This window comes from Amborella trichopoda, chromosome 6 (genome assembly GCF_054954075.1).
Source record: "Amborella trichopoda isolate Santa Cruz 75 chromosome 6, AtrichopodaSantaCruz75HAP2 v2.0, whole genome shotgun sequence".
NCBI classification, from domain to species: domain Eukaryota; kingdom Viridiplantae; phylum Streptophyta; class Magnoliopsida; order Amborellales; family Amborellaceae; genus Amborella; species Amborella trichopoda.
This window is the reverse complement of record NC_142341.1, coordinates 38,637,088-38,664,394: the sequence shown is the minus strand read 5'-3', so window position 1 is coordinate 38,664,394 and position 27,307 is coordinate 38,637,088. Positions and strand designations below refer to the sequence as shown.

The window sequence follows — 27,307 nt, the reverse complement described above, 5'->3', positions numbered from 1 at the left end:
GGGTTCTAGCACCTTCCATAATATTGATGCTTCATCTATGAATTAGAGGGTTCAAATCTCTCACCCCACAAGTCATCTAAGATCAATGGTTCATATTCAATCTCTCAAAAAGAGACAAGCCATTGAAAACCCTAAAAAACCCTAATCCTATTCTTACTCTATAAATAGAAGACATCTACCCATGAAATCTCTACACCAAAATTTTTCTTTTTTTTCTCTCTCTCTCTTGGTAGCAATAGGGGGCACACCCCAAACCCTAGAGCTCTCTCTCTCTCTAGCCTATTCTAAAGGGCACGTCCCACCTATTGGAGTTCTATCTCTCTCATCTTGCTTTAAACCTAAGTGTTAGGTAGTATTAAGAATATGATATCATTGACTAGGTCTTGAGGGTTTGAACCTAAAGTCTATAGTCTCGTGATCAAGAGTTCATAATTCCATTGAAGGGTTTGGCCAAAACTTGCTTTTCCAGTTGAGATTGAAAATTGATCATTGATCCCGCGCCATCGGATGGTGAGGACTCGGCGTAAGGTGTAATTAACCCGATTTAGGTAATCTCCAGCATATCTTCTGTTTCTTACATATTCAATTATACTGTCTTTATATTCCCAAGCTAATAGTTGTTTTCTTTATTTTAAAAAAATTGGTTTAGTGGTATTAAGCTTTTAAGATCTTGGTTTTATTTATTTTGAAGCATAATTTATTATAATAATACTTTCTTTAAAATGAAAGGGGTGAAAAATAAAAAAATATAAATATAAATTCCCCCGATTACATTGGTCTTTCTTTTAGTGAAAGGCATCCATGACAATTATGAAAGAGGGTGGTCATTTTGATAATTTCCAAAGGAAGAATGAGTTTGAATAAGAAAAAGGGCAGCTATCTTACTAAGTCTTCGTGTGTACAACAAGGAGGACTGAACATACAGTGACATGTCAGTCTCTTCACATGGGGAGGATTGCATTGCCCATTCAACAGGGAAATTATAAAACAAAAATTTGTGGAAACTGAAAGTGACTCTTAGAGACTGACACCATTAGAGAGAGAGAGAGAGAGATAGTAAGTACAAATGTGAATTTATTATGGAGAGGGAGATTTCATAAAGAGAGTGGGGGCACGCCAACTTGATGTCGAGAGAGGAATGACAATAAAAGTGAGAGAGAGAGGGAGAGAGGTTGGAGACGATGGTAGAGGTTGAAGACGATGTTTTCAGATTCGTTTAGGATTTTTTTTTGGTTTGGTGCAAAAAATGAAACAATTCGGTGCATTGGCCAATTAAGGAGAAAATTTCTGAATTTTTAAAAAATATACAATAAAAATAATATATATATATAATGAAAATTCAAAAAAAATTTAAAATATACTTTTATATAGATATTTTTTTGCTTTTGACCTTCAGGCACAGAGGCTGAAGCTTCAGCCGAATTGACCCGAAGCAGACCCATAGCTGACCGAATCAGCCCGAATCTGACTCAAGCGGCATTACCAAGCTTCGCTTTGGTCTAAGCCTATAAATCTGATAACACTAGTTGGAGAGTGGATAGGACTAGTGTCTAGGGTATCACAAACGGGTCACGTCGACCTACGGACCCGATGAGTCGACCTCCTACGGGTCTAGGTCAAGACACAAATATTGGACAGGGTATGGGTGTTGTCGGATCAGGGTGTGGGTCCATCCCAGACTTTATTAGATCAAATCTGATCCCGAATCAAGGTCAACCTAGCTCCACCAGACATGATGGATATATATAAAATATAGGATAAGGTTTCTATAAGGCCTAGGCTTTATAAAAACAAAATAAAGCTTTACCTCAACTTCTCATCTCGAAAGTACCTTTGGCGACAAAAATCTCTATGATGGCTTTAAAATCAATTTCCAACACCGACAATAAAATTAAATCTAAACAAATGATACAAATCTTGCAGATCTGTGAATACTTATTTTTAAAGAAAAATAGATAGTCTAGATAATATGTTATATAATATACATTATTTTTAGAGCTTGAAATCCTAATTTATAATTTATTTTCACAACCATAATGTTCAAGTCGAGATAATCAATGTAAAGTTTTTCCTATACATGACTTGCAAATTTCCACTAGTTATGAGGAGAGGATTTACTCATTTTGATAGGTTTGCAGCCCTACTAAACCATTTTCCTAAAATACATGTATGTATGCACTATTATTTATATATGGGTGTAATTTGTATAAGGTTGAGGCCCTAAATAATCAAAGTAAGGCGTACTTTCAAATAGTGTATAAAAATGTTTCAATAATAAGAATCTTTGTGATGGCCTTAGAATTTATTTTCGTCTCTAATTAAAATATTTAAAGCTTGGAAAATAGTGTAGATTGAGCATATCAACGAGTACTTGAAAATTCAATATTCGAAAATGTATTATAAAATGCACTATTTTTAAGACTTAAAATCAATTTTTTTTATATTCCTTACATCCAGAGGTCAAGTTGATCAATTTGAAAAATTTTGGGTACAATCTCTTCTAGTGATTTTTTAAGATACGCCTTAATGTGATTTTTTAGGACCTCACCCTTATATAAACTTTCTCAGTTATATATTGTTCAATTTTTATAGTAGAATTTGCTACTTTTTTTTTTTTACTTTACCTTGATAGACGGGTTGGGTTTGGGTCCAATGACTTAGACTTGATATGGGTCCAGGTTGTGTCTGGGTCCAATTGGGACCCGTCAGGTCGGGCATGGATCCGAGTCAACTTGAATGCAACCGGACCAGTTAACACCTCTACCATTGTACGATAAAGTGTTGTCCGAGTCTTCCCGGAGCTGCCCAAAGAGCTAATATCTATCAGTGCAAGATAAAGCGTCGTCGTCAGAGCGATTCATCGAGACATGCCAGAGCTGCCCAAAGAACTAATATAGACAAAGTAGAAGAAAATCTGAATATGGGTAAAACAAAACACAAAAACGTGGTAAAAAAACATAAAAAGTATAAATTGTGAGGATAATTTTTAAAAGAGTAATGATCGAGACCCTCCAATGTTTACGTGGGTAGGACTTCAAAAGATCACTATTAAATTTGGCACAGATCTCTAAAAAAGTTATCACATGAGTGGGGACTTGACTTTTTTTAGAGATCTGAAAAAAAAAAAAAAAAAAAAAAAAGCTACAAATTATTTTTGTAAAAAATAATATAAAAGTTAAAAAAATATTTTTTACATACCAGATCAATAATAAATCAATTATAGTTGATTTAGCCAATCACCGAATGAAACTATGAATCCTTTATAAATGTGCAATTAATTATGGGTTTTGTTATGCTACACCACTTGTGGCGTACATCCTTAAAGTCTACAACATTTTTTTACACTTAGATATTATTGAATTGTAATGCAAAATTTTTCAAACAACGGTATTTTTGGTCATTTCGATAAGTAGAATGAATATTTCCATAAAAAAATAGTGACATCCTATTAGCAGTTAAAAAACAATTAATGCATCATGACATGATATCACATCATGTTGATGATGTCATTGTTTACTGTTGTTAATAAATGTTTTTGTTCTATTATAAATTTCTACTTTATCCTTGACTAATTACTTCAAATACCCGTAGATAAAAAGCTACTCTACTATAAGATAATGGTATCTAAGTGTCTAAAAATGTTGAGGACTTTAAAGGGTCGTTTAGATACCTGGAAATATATTATGTGTGAAATATATTACTAACATAATACATTTCTACGTAATATATTACGTGCAAATGGATTGTTACTGTTTAGGTAGTATTTAGATGTAATTTGGAAAATACATTGCTACTGTTTGGCTATGTCAAGAAGAAATATGAGAAATGCTTTCTTATAAACTATCATTTCTTTCTTTTTGGTCAAAAAATTTCACTGAAATGTGGAAAGTCGTCATCATACCATTCCAAAAAGATTTTCTAATAATAACATCATCACCATTCCATTTTTAAAAAAAATAATAACTGGTACTATTCTAAAGTCATCATCACAGCATTTCCTACTTATTCCTTTGGCACTTACATGGAATTACATGTCTTCTAACATGATTAGACTTTGGTTTCAATGAATAATATGATTGGAATAACATATTTTTATTGTGATAAGCCTTATTTTTATTTATTTTTTATAGAAGTCTTTCAAATGTCTCTATCTAATTTCAAATAAGTAATAAATTTATGGTACTAAATTCAAAATATTTATGCTAAAAGTTAAAAAATAGAAAAAAGTTTGATTAGTAAACTAGAAGTTTTGGTAATTGCAATAGAAAATTTTGAAGCACTAGAGGAGACTGAAGAGGTAGGACTTATCCACACCAAAATAACTGGTTAAAAAGAGGGGTATTTTAAGCAAACCAATTATTAGGGCCCAAGAAAAAGAGGGGGCAGGCTTTAAGAGGGAGGGGGACCGTTATTAGGGCTAAGAGAGAGGGGGTGGGCTTAGAGAGGGAGTGAGCACCTATACAAACCAGTTATTAAAAAGGGAGCACTTATACAAACCAGTTACTAGGAAGGGAGCACCTATACAAACCAGTTATTATGGCTCAAGAAGAGAGAGATTAAGTCCTATTAGTGAAAAGAGAAGTGTCACTTTGGTAAGTTACTCAAACAAGTTTAAAAGAGGGAAAATAACGGGTTGGCATTTTTTTTAAGGGAAGATGGCGGGTTGGCATTTTTTTTAAGTGGGGAATAGGGGAAATGGCGGGTTGGTATTTTTTTTAAGCGTGCAATAGGGCAGAGAGACTCGCGATAGATTTTACAAAGACTGCTCGTCAATGGGGGTAATAGATTTTTCATCTCTCAGCACACGTAATGAATTTGGTGATTTTTTGAAAAATTTCGGGTAATCTCTTTCCATATTCTTACTATTAAAGTGTACCCATACAGTGTAAATCTCATATTTCCTTGTAATCTATTGTCATGTAATAGATTTTCAGATACCCAAACGGCCACTAAGGGTATACACCACCAAGTGGTGTAGCCTAACAAAACCCATTAATAATTATAGGGTTATGTTATGTTATGATGCTCACACTGTAGTACTTTACATTTTATAATTATACTCAACAAATATATATATACATATATATATATATATGGGCAATGATTTCATGCAACTATTATATAGTAATATGATGCAATAACCTTAAAAAACCATCTTATGGCCATTTGTTTGATCCAAATGTTGAAATATACACTCTTTTCCTTCTTATGAACAATCACAAAAAAAAAGAAAAAACTGAAAACACAACTTAGAAAATATTTTTTTGGCCCAATTAACATAGGTCGTTCATTTTGGTGAGATGCTTAGATCTAGGCCTTAGAAGAATTTTTTCATTTCCAATTTTTTTTTGGATGGCTTTATTATCATTAGATGAAAAAAAATTTAAAAAAAAAAATGATTTTGAGTTTATAAAGGATAATATCTTGAAACTCACAAAATGAATGGTTCAGATTCGTTTTTGGACGGGACTCATTTTGACCATATTTAGGGTTCAAATTAAAATTTTTATTTTGGGGGGATTGATTATGGAGATGAAGAGAGTGTGTGTGCAAAATTTGAGGTCATACAAATACCACAAACATGGTTTTCAAGAAGCATCGTTCCATTATATTATAATACAACCGTTACATTGGATCATTGTTATATATATATATATATATATATATATATATATATATATATATATATATATATATAGGAGAAGGATGAGATTAGCCCACTAGCTCATATGAACATATGAGCCCAACGGCTCAGATTGAATCCAGGCCGATCTGACTATCACGGATGTCCGGTAGTGCTTGAATTTTTTTTTTTTTCTAAAGATCCAAATCACTTAAAATTTTTTGTGTATGTTCTTCTCATCAATTTTAGCCTAATAAAAATATTAAAAAAAATTATTCGTGAAAAAAATGACCAAAATACCCCTCAAAATTTTCAGGGGTATTTTGGTCAATTTACTTCATGTAAAATAATTTTTTGATATTTTTCAAAGATTCACCTATTTTTTATGAACACACACTTAAAATGTCAAGTGATTTGAATTTGTAGAAAAAGAAAACTAAAATTCAAATACTACAGGACATCTGTGATCGTCAGATCGGCCCATAATCAATTTGGGACGTTGGGTTCATATATTCATATGAGCTAGTGGGCTAATCCTATATTTTCCCATAGATATATATATATATATATATATGTCCTTGTGTTGTACATGAACATTTTTTTAGTAAGGATCTTTTTGGTCAATAAGAGAGATGTGACATCATCCATATAGACTGTGACATTACCCACATGGAGCACACAAGTTATATCCATGTAGGTGACGTCACACTCTATGTGGATGATGTCACACTCTTCCTAATGACAAAAAATACTCTTACTATAAAAAAAAAGATATTGTATTACAAAACAAGAACATATAAGTTTCCAAAATTTATTAAGTACAATTCTAAAATGCTCTATAGTGTGAGCACCCTAACATAACCCTTAATTACAAATCAGTTATAATTAGAAAAAAGTTTATATATAGTCGAGGCTCTAAATAATTAAATTAGAGCCCACCTCAAAAATTTCACTAGAAGAGGTTGTTTTGAGGCCTAAATATCCTCAAATTGATCATATCGACATCAAGATGCATGGACATGAGAAAAAAATGGATTTCAAGTTTTGGAAACATTGCACCTTATAACACATTTTTGGACCGTCAATTTTCAAGGTTTTCAAGTTTTCATAAATTTGCTGGATCTTGACTATTTTTGAAGCTTTAAATTTTTTAATTAAAAATGAAACTATATTTTAGGGCTATCACAAAGATTTCTAGTATTGAAACTACATTTCTCGATACTATTTGAAGGTGCGTTTTACTTTGATTGTTTAGAGCCTCGACTCTATACAAACAGCACCTTATAATTATCCCAAGTTGGGGGATGTTCTCAACTTGGCAGCCTAATGACCCCAAATGACCCTGGCGAGTCGCAAAACCTAATTAGCTTGACTTTGTTGTTTGTTTACCAATGAGATTATAAATATAGGGTGTGGTTTGTATAAGGTATCAACTTTATTTGTCAAAATAAATATGTGATTTTCTAAACTGTTTATTTAAAAAGTTGTACAATATAGATTTGACATGCCTTTTGAATGACGTCAAAAAACTAACATGTTTTTAAGTTAGTACGAATTAGCACTATCCCAATAATTTAGCCAGTGTGAATCAGTGCAACATTACTTCTACAAATAAAATAGGATTACAACTTTATACAAACTTTCTCGATAGATCAAACATGTAATTTCAGCACAAGTATTACGCATTAAAATACATTCTGAGGTACTTCATTAAAATACGTTCTGAGGTACTTTCTGCTGGTGGGTGAGGCCATTAGGGCTCTAAATTTCTATTATATTTTCATGAATTAACTTCTTTACACAGTACAATTGTGCGTATACAAACATATTTATAAATATACATTCATGGATGGTTTATGGAAGGCATGGTGCGAAATTATACTGAGGCATCCATCTTCGCCCCAACCCCATTCCCTACATGTGGTATCAACCTTAAACCATTAAAGTAAGGTGGTACTTTAAGATGCAGTTTCAGTACTGAAAATCCCCACGATGACATAAAAATCAAGTTTTGTACCTACTTATGAGATTTAAATTTTCAAAAATGGTACAAATCAAGAAAATCTATTACCATAAAAAAATTCTTGAAAAAAGACAACTGTGATAATTACACGATGCACATAAAGTTTATATAGAGCCGAGGCTCTAAACAATCAAATTAGAGCCTTCTTAAAATATTTCATTAAAAGAAGTTGTTTTGATGTCCAAATATCCTCAAATTGATCATCTCGACATCAAAAAGCATGAATATAAGAAAAAAATGGATTTCAAGTTTTGGAAATAGTACATCTTATAACGCATTTTTGGACCGTCAATTTTCAAGATTTTCAAGTTTTCATAGATCTGCTTGATCTATACTATTTTTTATGCTTTAAATTTCATAATTAAAGATGAAAATATATTTTAAGGTTATCACATTTCTTGACACTATTTGAAGGTGTGCTTTACTTTAATTGTTTAGAGCCCCGGCTCTATACAAACCACACCCTTGTTTTTATGATTCAAGATCTTTCTTTTGTCATTTTCTTTTAATATCCACGTATCTCAAGGTCAATTATTGATTGAAGGGTTTCTAGCATTGCAACAACCTCTTCGCATAAGTGTTTGTGGTATGCCTTACTTTTGTAATATTTGGTTGGATCTATGGCTTGCAACGAGGCAGACCAACCTTGGCCTTGGAGCAGCCCTAATCCTGTAGCCCAAACCTTGGCCCGGTCCTACCGTAGTGGCTTGGCCATGGCTTATCCCTCGGGCCACATTTTGTGGCACCGGCCTTAGTTTTTCTTGGCTGGACCAAAATGGCCCATTGCCTAATTCAAAGCTCTATATTAAGGAAATGTGTCTAATGAGACTATTTATCTAGGTAAAATTACAAAATACCCTCAAGATCACACTTTCTATGCCCCTTACCCCTACCTTAACTTTTACTCTCACTTTTTTCCCCAAAACAAACTTGATGCAAATACCCCCCAAGGGAAAAAATTCATTTTTTTTAAACGGAAATGCCCTTTCCGTACACAAATATTTGGAAAAATTTGATGTTGACTTTTGGACCCCCAGTAGCACATGGCCAGAGCGCACAATCACATTGCCAGAGCACACAAGTGTCGGACTGCCCTTTGCAACTATCGGACTACCCTTTGCAACTGCCCGATTGCCCTTTTCAATTGTCGAAACGCATTTTACACAGGGTCGGAAAGGACCGCATTTTACACAGTGCCGGAGCCTTACAACCAGACCGAACTTTACACAGTGTCGGAGCACTACTACCGAACCGTACTTACATGGTGCTGGAGCGCCCTATTTTGGTGTGATAGAGGAGAGAGGATAAAAGTAAAGCAGGGCAATTTAGATATTTATTTATTTATTTATTGGTTGGGGAGTTTTTTCATAGAATGTATATTTTAGGGGAAAAATGTGAGGGAAAATATTAACTTGGGGGTAAGTTGCATAGAAATTGTAGTTTTGGGTTTTTTTTTTTTGTAATTTTTTCTCATCTTTATACAATGTCACAATCATTATTGACCGTTAGATTTGAAATCATGTCGTTAATGATGTATCATTGTTTTGGCACAAAATCCAAAAAAAATTCCTCAAATATTGCGAAACACTTTCTTCTAATAAATTTCGCATCCAATGATTAAAAGTGATTGTGGCCTCCTTGTATGATGAATAAATGGTCTCAAAGTATACAACGAAACTATTTACCATTGATACAAAGAAGTCACAAGTACTTCCAACCGTCCGATGTGAAATCCGACCTTAGAAGTGATACAAAGTTCGAAAAAATTTCTTTTAATGTTTGAGTATGGTCAACAAAATAAAAGCGACCATTTAATTTTACATCGAATGATCAAGATTAGTTGTGACCAAAGATAAATAATATTATTATATACATTTCATATATACATATATTATTTTTTTCCGTACAAAGACAAAATTATCCATGTGAGTGGGTTCGTTCGGTAGGAAGCATGTACCCCTCGCTCTTCTTTCATGTGACTCCTGCGCTCAGTCCCCTCTCTTCCCCTCCGCTTAATGCTCCCATGTGCCCCTACCACCTCCTTTCTCTCTCTCTCTCTAAATTTCGCTCTCTCTCTCTCTAAGTCTATAAAGTAGTGTCTCAAGAGCCACGAAAACTTCAAACTCCAGAAGAAAATGTCAACTACTGCAACTGCCAAATCTGCACTCTGGGTGATCCTTGCAGCTGCCCTGCTCTTCCAAGGTCTCTCTCTCTCTCTCTCTCTCTCTCTCTCTCTCTCATTTGAACTGACATTAGTATGAATGTTCAGGTGGGGGTGGGGTGAGGTGCGGCAAGAATGGTCCTTCGGTGCAGCAAACACAGGTTGGTTATGGAGCAAAGCCCAAATTTAGGGTGGAGGTTAGGAACAACTGCCCAATGTGCCCTGTTATTGATGTTCACTTGAAGTGCAATGGCTTCTCTCAGGCCTTAATCCCCCCGAAGCTCCTGAAGCTCATCGCACCCAACGACTGCGTCGTTAATGGTGGCCTTCCTCTTGGTCCCTCCCAGAGGCTCGCCTTTGCCTACTCCCATACCCACCCCATCTCCTTCTCCCCCCTCTCTTGGTCCCTCCAGTGCGAGTGATTCTCAACTGCTCTCTCTCTCCTGTTTTAGTACTGTAGACTAATGTCCTCCTCTTAGTTTTCACCATCTTTATTACAGGGCTAATGTTTTTGTGCATTCTAGCAAGTAAAGTAGGTGTTGAAGCTGCTCTAATGGTGGAGAGAGGGGAAATGATAATATTTCTGGGTGTTTATTTATGATGATGATGGTGCAATATAAAATTACAATATTTTTGACACATGATCAAAGGCGTTTCTACCGTTATATTTCAAGTCTATATTGATGTGTTGTGTTGGACGTTCGGAGGGGACACATAACGATCTTAAGATGGATTTTGATTACATAGATATATTATGTAGGTTATTGTGATGGGTGTGGTTTGTATAGACAAGTAAAGCGCACCTTCAACTAGCGTCGAGAAAGGTGGTTTCAACACTGGAATTTTAATTTCGAAATATGTTTTCATCTTTAGTTATAAAATTTAGCGTTTTAAAAATAGTATAGATTGAGCTTATTTACGAAAATCTTGAAATTAACGTTCCAAAAATATGCTACAAGATGTACTACTTTCAAAAATTGAAATCCATTGTCTTCTCATGTCCATGCCTATCGATGTATAAACTTTTTCCTGTTGGGTTACAGAAGTTGGGATTAGGGCTGCTGGACAATGAGCGCAATTAAAGTTCTGATAGAAAATTCAAATCCTCCCAAGCCGTCAGATGTCAAAAACTATGGCTAGGTGCATCATTCCACAACTCGAATTTCTTATTTGACAGTTGAGCACAATATTATTATTCCATCCAAAAGATAACCTTATTCAATATAATTCAAATTAGGGGATCTCTTTGGCAATGATTATTATCATTATTCAAGTTTTATCCCAATTATTTGGGATCGACTACATGAATTATGTCTTTCCATTCTTCTTTAACTTTTACCCAAAAAATAAATAAAAAATTATGGATACCCCCAAAATAAACTTTGTAGACATTTTAACCTAATACTTTTAGTATCACACTCATAATCTAGTCACTATTTTATCTTGCTTCTACCCCAATCAAAAAATAAATGTTTTAACAGCTTAACTACCTTTCCCCTCCCTTACTCCCTCCCTCTCTCTCTCTCTCTCTCTCTCTCTCTCTCTCTCTCTCTCTCTCTCAATCTTTCTTTATCTCTCTACCTGTGCTTTTTTTTTCTCTTTGTACGTACCTCTCTATGTCTCTCTCATAGAAAAAATGTAGTCTGACACAAAAGCATGTCGGACCTACCTTTTGCTTCTGAAAATCCATAAGCCTCATGACTGGTTCGACGTACATTTGTACCAGACCGAAGAAAAAAAAAAAAAAAGCGGTCCAAAAAAAAAGTGTGCTGGCCCGGCTTCTGGAATTCTAGAAGCCTCGTGGCCAGTCCGACACAAAGGTACACTTTAATGCCAAACCGAAGCAAAAAATTTTGATCCGACATAAAATTGTACTAGACCGACCATGAGGCTTCTGGAATTCTAGAATCTAGAAGTTGGTTCAACACACTTTTGTGTCAGACCACTTTTTTTTTGCTTCAGCCTGACACAAAAGTGTGCTGGACCAGTCATAAGGTTTTTGGATTTCCAGAAATGAGAGAGTGGTCCAACACACTTCCGTGCCAGACCGCATTTTTTCAACATATGAAAAGCGAGAAAGAGAGAGAGAGAGAGAGAGAGAGAGAGAGGGAGAGTGGTAGGTTTAATGGGTAAGGAGAGATTTAGTAGGTAGGAAGTTAGGGAGGGGAAGAATAGTGGGTCTTTAAAACATTTATTTTTTTTACTTGGGATAAAAGCAACAAAAAACAGTAATAGAGTTATCCGTATGATACAGTATTGGGTGGTAGAATGTCTACCAAGTTCATTTTGAACGGTATCCATAATTTTCCCATAAATAAATTAATACATTTCCAAGAGAAAGAACAAGTGTGCACTCATTTTATTTGAGATGCACTTTTACCTCAATTAGGTGTTAGCTTGATGTTAGGGTTATTTGGTTAGTGGGTTGGTTTATTATCAAAATGATCAAATTTTCTAAGAATCTTTTCATTATAGTGCGATTATGTCAATGCAATACCATCTAGTATAATATCAAACCCTTCTATATCTTTAGCTTCAAAACTTGAAGATAGGGACTTAGTTTTCTGTATAACCTCTATAGTACGAAAACATGTTATCTAAACGTAAGCATGTAATTACGCATACATCACCATCCATTTTACCGTGCATGCACTTTATATAAATTATAGAGGAGAAAGCCATTTGAGAGAATCACATGTTCTAATTTTTTATATCATTTAATAACTTGTTTAAGGTCTCCCATAAAGGGTTTTCTAGTTTGTATACTTTATTTTCTAGGCCGGGTACAACAAAACCATCAGGTTCTATATAGATTTCCTCATTTAAGTCCCCATCAGAAAAAGTAGTTTTGAAATCCATATAATGAATTTATAATTTATAAATGCATGCAAGTGTAATTAATTGAAGCTATTCTCGCTACAAGTGCATATAATATTGAAAAATTAAAAACTTCAGTTTTTTTTAAAACCTTTGTCAACTCATCTCACTGAGCCTAATCAATTCTTTACCAATTTTTTATTATTATTATTTTTTTAAAGAGAGTAAAAAGCTAAGGAGAAATACATGGTTAGGCTAGCTGCGCTCGTGTGGAGCTTGGGCCGTTGTAGCATTAGTAAGACATTCCTCTAACCATATTTTGTGGCCCAAGCCCTAGCTTTTAAAGCCGTAACACCCTGTTTATAAACTTTGTTTAATTCTAATGTACTTAGGTCTCCTAATTAAATTTGGGAAGGCTTTCTATGTGACCTCGTCCACATATATAGTATATGTGACCTCTAGTCTCAACCATCAGATCTGAGTAGATGGCTAAGATGACGTAAGTTACAATGTCACAAACTGGCTTTTAACCGTCGGATTTTGATCGGACAACTCAGAGTTTTTTATTTTTAATTTTAATTCTATAGATCATTTTAAAGTAAAATTTGGGGCCTGCATAGATCTAACAAGGGCACACATGATAATAATAATAATAATATATTTTTTATGATAAAAAAGTACTATAATACCCCTGAAAATTTTAGGGCCATTTTGGTCATTTATTTTCATAGATAATATTTTTTTATAGTTTTTCAGGTTCACCCTAATTTAATGATGAGAAGCGAAAAATTTCATCCAAAAATATTTTATAGAAAAAAATAAAAAATAAAGTGTTTGGCATGACATTGGGGTATGAACAATCGTAGCCGTTTGATTCATATCGAATGGCTAGGAAATGGAGTCACATATAACTTATATATTGTTGGGGTCTCATAGAAACATTTCCCATTAAATTTAGCCCACGTTTGATACTATTGACCTTGCCAAAAGAAAATAAGGCAAACACATTTAAAAATGATACCCCAACTTCCCGTTAGGGTTAATTTTTCGCCCCGACATTGAAATCAGGCTTATGACACCATACTAGAAATGGTAGCACAGGCCCTATAACCTAGAAGCTTGCTTTGTCAGTTTTCTCGAGCAATCCAGGCCCAAAAATGCCTTTAAGCCCCGAATATTAGACCTAAGATTCGGTGCCGAAGTCAGCCTACATTAGTCTCCATTGGTTCGAAAGAACTCACCCTAGAGTTTTGATAATCTATGAATTTATTTAATGCTCCCTTCATCAATTCTTTTCAACTCCTCTAAAACACATGAAATCTCTAACTCAGGGTTACCTTTCTATTGGACTAGATACGAACTCTATGATCCACAACTAGTAGTAATAATCTTAATATTAAGAATCATATGGATCTAATCACCAACCTGCTTAGGTATCAGCACATTCTGCTCAACATTCCCCACATGAATGGGCTCTCCTTTATACAACTATAATCATGAATCTTAAAAAAAACAGTGAGATCTCATACCCTTTGGAAGTCGATCTTATGTGCATTATTGTCGCTTCTGAAGAATATGGCAAGGGTCAATCTTTTTATTTGAGCTTATAATATGTTCTACCAGGAATATATTATAGACATAGCATCAACAAATCACCTTTGCTAACCGCTTCTAGGCATTCATGTTGGTCAGCATCATTCTTGTACTTAACATAGCTCTCCTAAAGGATTCCTATACCTGTTTATGAACTTATTAAAGACGCATGGCTAATGCTTTAGTGTCATCCCTAACTTGCTCTCCCTCTACAAGAGGCAAGAAATCTAATATGTTGTTTGGTTGTTGTCCATAAACTACCTCCTAAGGTCACATTATTGTGTATTAATTGGCAATATTTATAAAGTCAATTGGGGGTAAAATATGATCCCATTGTAAATGCTTGTTTCCCATAAACTTGTCAATACATTAAACTCAAGGCTTAGAACTTAAAAGAATATAAAAATACTAAGAAAACTACTGAACAAATAGTAGGTAAGACTAAACTCAAGGCTTATGATAATCTATACATTAAACTGGGAACAAGAAAAGGTGAAAAATACATCTTCAAATTGGCAAAAATGAGAGAGAAAAAGTATAAGGATCTGGACCATATTAAATGTCTTAGGAGTGAAGACAAAGGGTCTTGGTGCAGGATGAAGAGGTCAACGAAGGTAGAGAGTTTATTTTTAAAAATTATTAAATGACAAACACAAGGGGAATAGTGATAGAATGAACAATTGGCATAAATGAGGGTAGATGTTATAGATACATTCGTAGGATTAAGATATCAGAAGCGAAAAAAGCTTTGATGATGATAAAGATAGGAAAAACTTTAAGACCAGTTGATATCCCGATAGAAATTTGGAAGTGTATGGGGAAGATCAACACTGACTGTCTAACCAAGTTGTTCAACAAGGTGTTGAGAGCAATAAAAATATCAGACGAATGGAAAAAGGTAATATCGCCTGAAGCCATCACCATCATTAAATTATAAAGAGAGAACAAATAAAGCAGCAGATGCTTCCTTGAAGCAAACAAGTTATCACATTGCTAACTCGAGCAAAGGATTCAGTCTCGCATCATCATTCGCTTGGATGCAGAGCTCTTTTGGTTGCAAGTTCTAGATAAATTGTGCTATGTGTAGCAGCTGCACCCAATTCCTTTGGTTGATACTCACAAAGTACCAAGAGGTACCCCTCCGGCTACGCATTGATCCTTTCTGTTTGGCCATCATCTGTCTGTAGATGAAGACTCGTGGAGAACTTCAGCTTTGACCCCAAGGGTTTGATATAGTAAATATGTGCTGCAATTACAAAGAGGAATGAACCGAAAGGGGAGTCAACCTCCTCCTTGCTCCTCCAGTAGCACACACCATTACAAGTTGGAGAGATCTATCAATATCATACTTAATCAAATAGGTTATTTTCTTGCCTATGAACTGAAAATCCATATCCAATTGCAATCAGAATACATTTTAGTTGACCTATGCATGTTTGAACAACATCGGTTAAACATGTTTGTCTTTGATAAGAATCGATACAATCTCTACAAAATTCCTCCTCCGAATAAAATTCAATAGGACCCGTGGAGACCATGTCTTCATCCATCGGTTGCCAAGTGCTGCAATCAATCGAAAGTTTGATTGCATCTTAACTACTCATTTTCAAGTGATATCCACATTGCTCACAAACATTCTATTAATAATGTTTCTTCCCATAAATTTGTTGGCAAATGCAAACATATGAGTAATGCATTCACCATTTTGACTATAATGCAATTTTTTTCTTTCCACCAAACCATTCTATTGCGGGGTGTAAGGTGTTGTTATTTGATGTATAATCCCATTATCTTCACAAAATTTAGAAAATTCATTGGAAGTGTACTCATCTTCTCTATCACGTCTCAATATTTTGATTGAATTTCTATTTTATTTTCTAAAATCATAAAATTTTCAAATGCTTCTGTTTTATTTATAAGTAAACATAAGAACATTTAGAAAAGTTAACAATCAATATAATAAAATATATCTTACCCCCACAAGTCATGATATTGCTTAATTACAAATATCATATTGTATTAATTCAAGTAACTCAAAATTCCTTTCTACTTTAGGAAAAAGATTTCTAGTTATCTTAGATTCAACATATCTCGTATTTCTCGAATGCATGAAAAAAATAACATTTTGAAAGTAAATCTAAACTAGTCATATTTTCAATAGATTTAAAATAAACATGACTGGATCTAACATGCCATACATTCAAAGAATGTATCGTATATACAGGAGAACCACTTTTATTCATATCCATTGAGTTTGAACATATCACACGTGGTGTTTCCCTTGCCTACAATTATACCGTTCTTCGACAAGATTACCCTGTTAAGACTTAATTGCAATTTTAAACTCATATTTCATATTTATTAAGAAGGTAGATTGATAGATGATTCTTATGTATATCGTGTGGGGGAAGTACATGTGTTAGGGTGAGGACTTTGCTTAAGGTGAACCAATGTTCGGCACTCATTTCCTAAAACTTGCTATAGAGCAAAGTCCCATGCAGAATTCATGGTTTTCTTCCACTGGTTCATAGGCCTTAAACATATCCCTTATTAGAGACATAGGCCAGTGGCACCAAAATCAAACCACCACTTAATGTCACTCCCCATAAATGTTAACTCCGACATTATTGCTGCCATTTTCTCCTCAACTATTTAGCCACATTTGCTCGAGAATGTTATATTTTTCGTTTTCTACATTCTCTTGCATAGTGTCTCGATTTTTAGAAAGTAGCACTCAAGTCCTTTTTCGTAGGCTGTGCTAGGATCTGCTTGCTACTCAAGCCTTTTTTTCGCAGCTATTTTAGCAGGGTTCAAGCCATTGCCTCTGTTTCTCTTCTTTTTGTCTGTCTCTCTTCTTGTTTTCTTGATATACACACACCCTCCTTGACACTCTCTGTCCTTTGCTCTTCGCCTTCTTTTAGCACTTCTTCCCTTCCTCTCAACACTTCTTCCTCTCTTTTAACTCTTCTTCCTCTTTCTTAGCCCTCTCTTGCTCATTTTTCTTTCTCAGTAATCGAGGTAGTAGGTTGTGTGTGTGTGAGTGGATGGTTGCGGCAGGGTGGGTTTTTTGTTCCCCTTTCGTCTCTTCTCTCCACCTCTTTCACCTACTACCCCCTTTCCTTGACCTCTCCTAGTGCCTTTTACTTTTCGCCCATGACCATTTCTTTTGCTTTGGACATTTCTCTTTTTTCCTCGACTCTCAACTCTCGAAGAGACGTTAATGCCTAAGACAGGGTTTACCCTTCCTCAAGGGATTGACACCCTGTTGTGGGGCTTCTTAGGCCTTTGGGGTCTTCTCGAGGGCCTGGAAGCCCCATGTATTTGACCACTATGAGTTAACGCTGAAGATGGGGAATGGCCTGGTGGTGGGCTATTGTGAGCCCTGTCGTGGAGGTCGATACTTTCCTTTGGGAGCTTAGATCTCATTGTGTATAGCCTCATACAATACCTTTGGGGAGTTCACTGAATTTGGTTCCTCTTTCACCTCTTCTTGGTTCTCTCTATGTTCAGAGCCAATTCTTCCATCTCTTTCGCTTTTTTCCTCTCCCATCTCTCTCCAATCCATTTTTATAAAACCGTATATGTCAATCGCTGGTTGTGCTCCAACCCCCACTGGCATGTTGCCAAGCTCTTATTGATCTTCTTATGAGTGCCACCAGACTGGTGCAGGTTGTACCTTGGCCCCAACACCAGCTCATGAGGTTATTGTTTGAAGGGATAATGCTTACTGGGGGTGTTTGTGAAAGATTTGGGGTCGAGCGGAAGAGATCAAAGGGTTCGATGGCTAAGGAGGTTTTGCTTTGTTGGGGTCTTTAGATAGCTACTGATGTAGGATCATTAGAGGTCAAGGGTTGTCCGTTCTTCCAAGTTACGGACTTACATCTCTCTATTTCTTCTTCTCTTTATTTATTGCTGTACTTGTGGATATTGGCTCTTTGATATAATGGAAGTAATAACATTCAAATGAAAAAAAAGAAATAAAATAAATTGGAATCGCTGTGTTAAGAATATGAAAATCTTGATATATGCTACTCAAAAACGTGGGTATGGTTTTTATGAGGCATTTGTCTTAACCGATCAAAGTAAGGTGCACTTCAAACCCTGTCGAAAGATTGAATTTTAGGAGGTGTATGCCTAACAAGACTTGAAAATCCATTTCTACTACCAAGTACAAATTTAAGCTCCAAAAATGTTGTAGATCAAACAAATTTATACAATTCAAAATCTTGAAAATAAATTATCTAAATTATATATTACAAAATATGTCATTTTTAGGTTTTCTAGCATCCGAACGACCTTTTCCTTTGGATTTTTGAGTTGCCTCATACTTTTACAAGACAAGGTTGACACTAGATATAGGAATTCTATACTACGAGGCCATTTATTTTTTTACAAGGAGATCACAATTACTCTTAACCATTAAATGTCAAATTGTATGAATTGGGATCTCAATAAATTCTTTTTTGAACTTTGAATCTAATCAGTGACACACTCACAACCACCCAAAGAGATCAGATGGGCAAGAACATATATGATCTCCTTGTACTAAAAGTAAATAACCTTTTTTATATACTTTCCCCCATATATAAACTATTTCTTTATTTAATATTTATATAACTTTATTTGAGCTTTTCCTTGTATGAACTTTTTCCTGTAAAATAACATGAATGGGCAGTGCACTTACTGCTACAAACATAAGGTATATTTATGTAAATTATTTAATTATTAAATATTAAATTTTTGGTTGAGGTTTATCCAAGGGGGCACTTCATATTATGCAAGGCGCACCTCCAAAAAAATTTCTGAAAGATGTGGATCCACAGTTAGAAACGTTATAGTGACTTGAAAATTCCATGTTACCCTAATAATGAAATTTAAAAATTCTAAAAGCAATACAAATCTAATAGATTTATAAATGCTTGAAAATGTCGAAACTAGACCGTACAGATACAAGATGTACCATTTTTCAGACTTGAAATTCTTTTTTTCTTTCAACTCATACATCTTAAGATCAAGATGATCAATTGAAATGGTTTCCAACTTCAAAACACTCTTTTTTACTATATTTATGTATTACTTATGTACTTTTTTACTTATTACAACCTCATCTAACCGTGTTCTACTGTATCTATTATTTAGAAGGAGAACTAGATGAAAAAAAAATTTAAACACCAACACTCGTGGTGGTCTCCCTATGAAGATGGACACGCATCACCATATATAACATGAATACAGCCATAGTTATGCACACACTTCATTTATGGATGTGGGGTTTCTGTCAAATAATGAAGGAAACGAGATAAACAAATTGAAAAGATGGAAGCTTATCACGTTCGAAAGTTGGAACAAACATGATGGAAAAAGCACAAATTCAAGAGGAATTCAAAAACGCATTTTTATTAAAAGAATTAATACAACAAACCCAATTGAGGCGCCACACACTGTTGCTGTTTTTTTCTTTTGACACGGTTACATAGGAATGGAACTTGAGACGTAGTGCTATAAAAACCAGCTACCATCGTGACCCAAGCCGGATTCTATCTGCTGCTGTCAATGAATTTCAGATCATGAAATATAACAATGAGGCTGTCAATAATGATAAAAACAATCTAAATCTCCCCAGTTTGATGTCATAAGCAAACGAAATGTTATGAGCACCCACTTCATAAACAGCTCCTGTCTTGTCATCTTGCACTTTGATGCTAGAGGAACCTGTCGATCAACCAAGTATAAACATGAAATGAAAATAACTTCTTCTCTCTCTTATGGCGAGGCACTCGGTTGAACCGATCACACTGCACATGCTATAGCAGTGCGACATTTTCAATAGTAATTGGTCTTGGTGTCGAATGAGCAAGCTTGACAACAAATAGCATTTCAATTATGAGTAGCCTAGGCCGGTTCAAGGTGTTGCATAAAAATCTTCCTTGTCAAAAATATATAATCACCACCAAGGAGGTGTAAAAGCAATTAACTCAACCATGACTTTGAAACTAAGAAAAGCTTAACTCGTTTTGAGTACCATGAGGATCCTTTCTGTTGATACCGAGTACCATGAGGACTCTTTAAAGAGTACCATGAGGATTCTTTAAAGTAGGCTTTTAGAATAGAAGTTTCAGAGAATTCATGAAGAAGTCTGCTGAATCCCCAAATATTTGAGAAAAGGCTGTCATGACAGTGATGATGTTAAGTCTGCCGAATAAACGAAGAAATTGAGTTTGTTAACAGAGCAAACAAATTTCTAATCACTTACAGTTGTAGTCAGTCCAGCCAATAACTTGATTCTCAAGGTCATAGACCACCAGCTTGTTTCTCAACACCAGATCTACAAAAAAAACATGAACAGGTGAGATACTCTAAATTATCTCAGAAAGAGTTCAAGTAGTCGAGATATGAGTTTGATAATTGGTAAGAAATCAAATAAACCACACTCCTATGAAAAGGATTATGAGAGTTCATGTCATGTTCCCAACAGGTAAACTAGGGTTAGAAATTCACAGTCCATACATGTCAGAACACTACTCGAAGTAGACAACTACATTCCTAAGAAAAGGAATTAGAATTTAATATCTATATTATAAAATATTCCGTAAAATAAAGAAAAAGCCAATAATGGGACTGTATCCTAAACCGAACATAACTTCATACAGTAGCGAGAATACTAAAGAATTAAATAGCACATTACACTTCACGAAGCATACAAGTGCAAATGATAACTGTTCAGGGTAGAAAACATCCCATAATCTCTCATATGCATTATCCAGAACTCCCATCCATGAGACATGCACACGTTAAAAAGAAAAAGAAATAAATAAAGAAAAAAAAAAAAAAAAAAAAGAGCAAGGTAAATCCTTCCAACATTTTTGCCAATGTTGTACAAGATCTGTTATTATTTCTTTACTCCTTTCCCATATCTTATGTTTGGAGCTGTTCTCTATTCCATTCTACTTATCATCATTATTTTGTCGAGATGCAGCAAGTGATGCAAATCATTAAGGTTGATATCATGGATTGGTTCTGCAACTTACACTATATTTAGTTTTTCAAAAGACAAGTGTAGTCATTAGTATTGAAATCAGACTGGTAGGGGGAAATAGGTTCGCAAAAAAATAAATAAATACTCTGATAGAAATAGGGCAAATGCACAAGGAGTGGCAAGTACTGCTGATGAACATTCAATATCTACAATGACAATTCAAAGAAGAAACGTTAAAACTTCAGAACTAGGCAGGTCTTTAGAAACCCATGCTGACCTCCTAGAATGGTCATCTGTCTGCTCTCCTTGGACTGCATTCCGCTATTTTGCCATCCAATACACCAATATGACTCCTGCATGGAGGCACACATCAGATCTAATTACAATCTAAAAAATATTCAACATGAATACTAATAATGCATGTGACTTGAATCAATATTGAGTTAACTGTCCACAATCTGAATAAAATGACGCATGTTAACCAATTAACCACTGAGAATGTTAATGCATCACAAATAAAAAAGGACTCAACTTTTCAAGTCATATATTAGATTACACCATGCTCTACTAGATTCTTCAAGATCATTCATGCTCACGCAAAGTTCACGTCCAACTTAGCTTCACTAAAAGGTAGACGAGCAGCCAAATCGCTACATCAACCTATGTACACATTATTCCAGACAAGACCTAATCAGCATCATTGTTTATCTCACACGTAAGTAATCTTGTAAAACTAAAGTGATTCATCACGGAGCATATCTCTTTCAAGTCTTGCAGCTCCATCTCCCATCCCACAGTTTTATTCTTTACATATATATCACCTCATGGGAACAGGGTAATCATAACCAGTTAAAGGAAAAGGAGCGCCAACAAGGTTCTGCAAGAATATTCCAACTTGTAATAGACAGGTGAAAGAAGTCTGTGGCGACCAAGGGAAATCAGATCCAAACTATACCATAACCAATTGACAAGGGAAGAGTACAAAACGAATGTCATCTTCTAGAATATCAGGAACAACAAAAGCACATTTTCAACAGAATGGAAAACTAAAACATGTACATAAATGCAGATTTATGGAGTTCTATAGAAAACTACTGAAGAAAACATTAAGATTATCAGTTAACCAGAGAAAGAAATGTACAAGACTAATGATGCAAAATTTTATACGCAATATAACTTACAGAAGCTTCGAAGAGATAGTCACGAGGATAGACCCTCAATGAAAGAGAATCTTCAAAATATAAGGTGACGGATGGAAATGCATCATCCACACTGCAATAAAAAGAAGAGATTGTATTCCATTATCTTAACAACAAATATAAGAACCGAAGATGCTTCAAATGAAACTACATTTCATCATGCAGGAATCGCCTCAACATCGCTAATAGCAGCTAAAATCACAAAGTACATGGTTGAACCCAGTATAGTAGAAAATGCTAAGCAGAAATTGTATATTTCTTGTATTCATTAAAAAATGAATATACCAATATACTATTCAGTATACATGTAGACATAACACATTTGCTAATATCATGATCAAACGACAGCTACTTAGCATCTTTTGAGTGATATTGTTACATGGCTGCCATATAAAGTGTGTGTGATATCAAAAATACAATCACAGTTGGTACACTATTCAAATCATTAAATTATACAAACGCTTTGCCAAAAATTTTCCCCTCTGAGAAACTGATTTTAATCCCAGTTTTTGCCCTCACAAGTGTTTTCAAGGAAGGGGGTTTGGAAAATAACTATTTTACCCTTGAACCAAGGTTCCATCAAGTACAGTGTGGACCAGGGAGGCACTTGGATTCCCAGGCATCCTTACCTGCTTAAAAATGGGGAAATCACTATTTTACCTTTGAACCAAGATATTTTCGCTCCTCAGGCATCGGGTGCTGGGTCTCTAGTCACCAGATGATTGCCTATGAGGCTATGCCTACACATCTTCGTTGATAATTAACTATTTACTTTTGTGTTGTAATCATTCTCTCCATGAATGCTCTACACACATGCATTTCATCTAGGGAGCCTGACAGGTTTATAAGTAACACCGCAAGAAATTCTCTGATGATTTTAAAACGTTAGAAAGCAGAGCTTCGAGATAGGGACACATAGACGTAGCTGTATTTTGTATAACCACCTCAGGGGGCAATTAGGAGGTCACCTAGACAGATTTTGAATAACCAGCAGAATTCAATATCCCATAATACTAAGAAAAATGACTTTTACACACTTGAAGTAAAAAGTTTTCCGTAACTTCAAATCGTGGCCAATATAAAATCAAGAACATGACAGCAAAAATAAAGGTTTTGGGCAATTTTGTGTAGAAAAAAGCTAACCAGTGATGAAAAATTCAATCGCCTAGGCACCCAAATCCCACCTAGGTGAGTGCCTTGGCTTAAAATGGCAAAGAATTGTGTTTAGCAGGAAGATTTTTCTGAAATCCCATTACACTACTGTACGCAATCCAACTATAGTTCACAGTTGAAATAAGTTTCAACTGTTACTCACATCACATGATAAAAATCAGACCTAATTCTTCTTTCTGAAACCCCAGTATACTACTGTATGCAATCTGATTATAGTTCACAGTTGAAACAAACTGTTACTCATATCACATGATCAAATTCAGAAATATTTCTTCAAAAGAATTACATCTTTTTTATCCATTGAGGTTATTGGTAACCTGTACCTAATAACACTCTTTATCCTAATAATCCATTCAAGTGAAAAAATGCAAAGGGCAGTTTTACTTTTTTAATAATCATTGGCTGAGACAGGAGATTGGAACCATTAATTTATCTCCAAAAACCAATGGCAGATGTTTCATAAATTATAAAAGTTAAACTTCAAGGGAAATTCTGAACGACAAGGAATATGAAATTCAGCAGAAGTACTTGTAGAATAATAGACGATGATATTTAGGAAACAATAACTCATTTCGCATGATGTAAGGCCAAATGTATACTGGATGTAGTCTAGAATATCTAGATGTCACCATGGACAAGAACATCACTTAGCTCACACGACAAAGTGTTGAACCATCTCAATAGGAATCCTTATCAGCACATTGTTTTATTAATAGGTTGTATGTGTCTGTATGTATGTGTGTGCATGTGTGTGTGTGTGTGTTCATGTGAGTGAGTGAGTGAGTGACAGAGAGAGAGAGAGAGAGAGAGAGAGAGAGAGTAGCCTCAAGAGCAAATCGATTATAGGGCTACTTCTTTTCCCAAAATAAAAGATATTAAGCTCCTTTAAGACGCCTAGACCAGAATGCTGCAAGGACAACTAGTTAAGGCGAGGAGAATGTTAGAATTAAAATTCCATCTAGCCCACCCATAAGAGAGAAGAGCAATCCCGAATCCACAACCTTCAAGAACCAACTGTACACATTCAAATTCTGAGAGTACCTCTCAACAAGTCTTCTTCATTTTTTAAATTATTCTTTAGGTTTATGAATACCTATGAAAGGAGTGTTCCACCATGAAAATCCCTATAGGACCATTGCTTTTAAACTTGGAATTCATCATTGGCTATGAAGATCAGGTCAGGATGGTCCCTATTTGTTTATTGAGCCAAGTCCAAGTGATGCAATATAAGAATCTTTCTGAATGCAATGCAACAATGCTCCAATTACATGAACTTTAAATCAATGTATACAATTTCCAGCCACCAAACTTGGCTTCTCTTACACTTAAAATGAAATTTAACAACTCTAATTGGTCCCTTGACAAAGTTCAAACACAAGAAACAACAAGGAGATAAGAGTCAGTACAAGACTATATATGTACTCAAAATTACTGCACTACACAAATTACATTGCCAAATTACTTTTGAATTTCATCAAAATCAATCTCCTCCACCACCAGAACATATATTTACATGTCCATAATTGATTTGATCATCGGAAGCCATATATCAAGCTTATTTTGAATGGTTTACAGCCAAGGACTTAGCTCTATACCATGGGATTACTTCTATGATGCCATTAAGATTAGGCCAAAATACATCAAAAAAAATATACCACAAATATAACATACTCAATTCTCCATAGCACAAGACATTTAATAACCTAAAACTACAGAAAGTAAATGCAAATATCCAAGAGGAAGCCAATGGTCGAACCCTTTGTGCCCGGGTCACCAATCAGACCTTTTAAGGACTTAACTTTGTCCTACCAAAGATGGCTTGTAACCACAAGGGTTGATTCCACTTAATTAACACTTTCTTACCAGTTAATTATCTTCAAATGTGTGTATGTGTGTGTGTGTGTGTGTGTGAGAGAGAGAGAGAGAGAGAAACATAAAACAGTTGGTAAAAACAAGGTATAGAAAGCTCATACAAGAGGGAAGTATATGGCCACGGTATAGAGAATTTAAGTGTAATTTCTCAAAGGAAATGATCTAGGATTATAATCTCACGATGTGGTACTCACATGAACATTATATGTTTGATAATATGCATTAAAAAATACTCCAATATTCTCAGAGAAATGAAGTGGTAAAAACTTTGGGAAAATGGTGTTGAAATTGTATGAATCTAGTCTAGACTATACATATGAGGTAGGATTGATGCATAGTATCTTATGGTACTCAATACTGATGAAAGATCAAGCATGGATTCCTGGCGAGGCTACTGTGATCAATAATTTACAGCAAGTAAAAAGGATGGAAATGAGGCCTTTCAATGGAGGAGAAGGAACTACAAAAGTTACCTCACATGTGGATAATGAAATAGACTAGATACCATGCATTGGAGTGGACTTGACTTCATATGGCCATGGAGTCACCTTGCCTCAAGATGGAGGAGAATGAGGATCAAAAGAACTGCTCCTTGCTCTCTCTCTCTCTCTCTCTCTCTAATGAGTTAGGGTGGTTTAAAATGAAGCCAAGTGATGGTCATCATAGACAAGTGGTTGTGTGAGTTCATAATATAATCTTAGCCATTAATGCTCATCATCCATAGGCAGACCTCTTCATCTAGCCATGATGATCAAGGAATGTTGATGCATAAAAATTTGAGGGAACAGAAAAATCAGCAAGCAACAAAGCCAAACCCAAGCATAATTCAAAGAAACCTAGGGTTCTTCTCCATACCCTAAGCTAAGGTTCAAAAAGCCTAAGTTTTTCTCTCTTTCAATTTCGAAAAATCATGTGGAATTACTCCTTCAAGGCCCCACTCACCTCTTATATATTATAATTTAATGTTCCAAATACAAGAAGTGAAGTGTCCAAACAAATAATAAACGCATACATCCTAACCTGAACTTAAACTTTTCACAGTCATTTTCACCAAGCTCAAATCCATTGACCCATACTCCCCGTGGATCAAAATTTTCACAAAGCTCAAAACCACGGTCATTTTTTGGCCAACCAATCACCACAGCTTTAAAGGAGTTTCCACTATGGCTTTTTCCCATGATTAGAGTATAGTACTTAGGCATAGTTGCAAATGCCCTGCCTGGGCTTCCCTTTGGATTCCCTTCCCACAGGGCCAGCTAAAGCTTAAATTTAACGAATGTTCCCTTGGAAATCCAGGACCATCCAGAGTGGGAGGCATCATTTAAGACCATCTAGACACTACTGTGGCTTCTACTTCCATACATATCGGCCATGCCAATTCAATGGAGGCCAAGGCGATAGCTCTCTTGGAAGGACTCAAGCTCCTTCAACCACTCTGACTGAACTGCTTCATGATTCAGGGAGATTCGAAGAACACCATCTGTTAGGCCCAGAGACCTTCACCCCCCTTGGTCCCTTGCGAACTTCTTTGATCAGATTTATTACTTGTGCAGGGATATGGACGTCTCTTGGACGCATACCTGGAGGAAAGGAAACTAGGAAGTAAACGCCTTGAGCATCAATTGATGGATTTTAGAACTTTCTTCGTTGGTCTTTTTTGGATTTTCTGGATCAGTTTCTTCTTCTAGGTTGTTGTTTCTATACTGTAACCTTCAAAATGAAGGCTTTTGGATTCCACTTTTGTTTTTACTTGTTCCCCTAGAGCATCCGCCCTTGTGGATTGCCTAGGTCTCATGTACTCATCTTTTTACATAATTTAAGGTTAAAATTATCAAAAAACTTAAACTTAAAATTAGTAATGACATATTTA

General features: G+C 35.2%; 2 protein-coding genes across 7 annotated transcripts in view; one reads left to right on the top strand and one right to left on the bottom strand.

Moving 5' to 3' along the window:
- Positions 1-9,773: 9,773 nt before the first annotated feature.
- Positions 9,774-10,446, top strand: LOC18437205 (PHD finger protein). The gene is made up of 2 exons (XM_006847421.4): positions 9,774-9,848; positions 9,916-10,446. Exons 1-2 carry the CDS (start codon positions 9,782-9,784, stop codon positions 10,227-10,229), a joined length of 381 nt encoding a protein of 126 aa, XP_006847484.1. The 5' UTR covers positions 9,774-9,781; the 3' UTR covers positions 10,230-10,446.
- Positions 10,447-19,587: 9,141 nt separating this feature from the next.
- The window catches only part of LOC18437206 (aspartic proteinase 36), a 29,071-nt gene continuing 21,351 nt past the window's right edge, over positions 19,588-27,307 (bottom strand). For 3 of the 6 annotated variants that reach the window (XR_016058315.1, XR_016058317.1, XM_020669046.2), the window contains 4 exons: positions 22,375-22,465; positions 21,471-21,546; positions 20,471-20,542; positions 19,588-20,383 (listed from right to left, as the gene is read on the bottom strand). Coding sequence is in view for 2 of the 6 variants with exons in the window: in XM_020669046.2 (XP_020524705.1) it covers positions 20,319-20,383; positions 20,471-20,542; positions 21,471-21,546; positions 22,375-22,465 (304 nt within the window). In the remaining 4 variants the exon portion in view is untranslated. Of the gene's footprint in view, positions 20,384-20,470; positions 20,543-21,470; positions 21,547-22,374; positions 22,466-27,307 lie in introns of those variants that run through there. The other 3 variants (XR_016058316.1, XM_006847422.4, XR_016058318.1) reach the window with 2 other exon arrangements.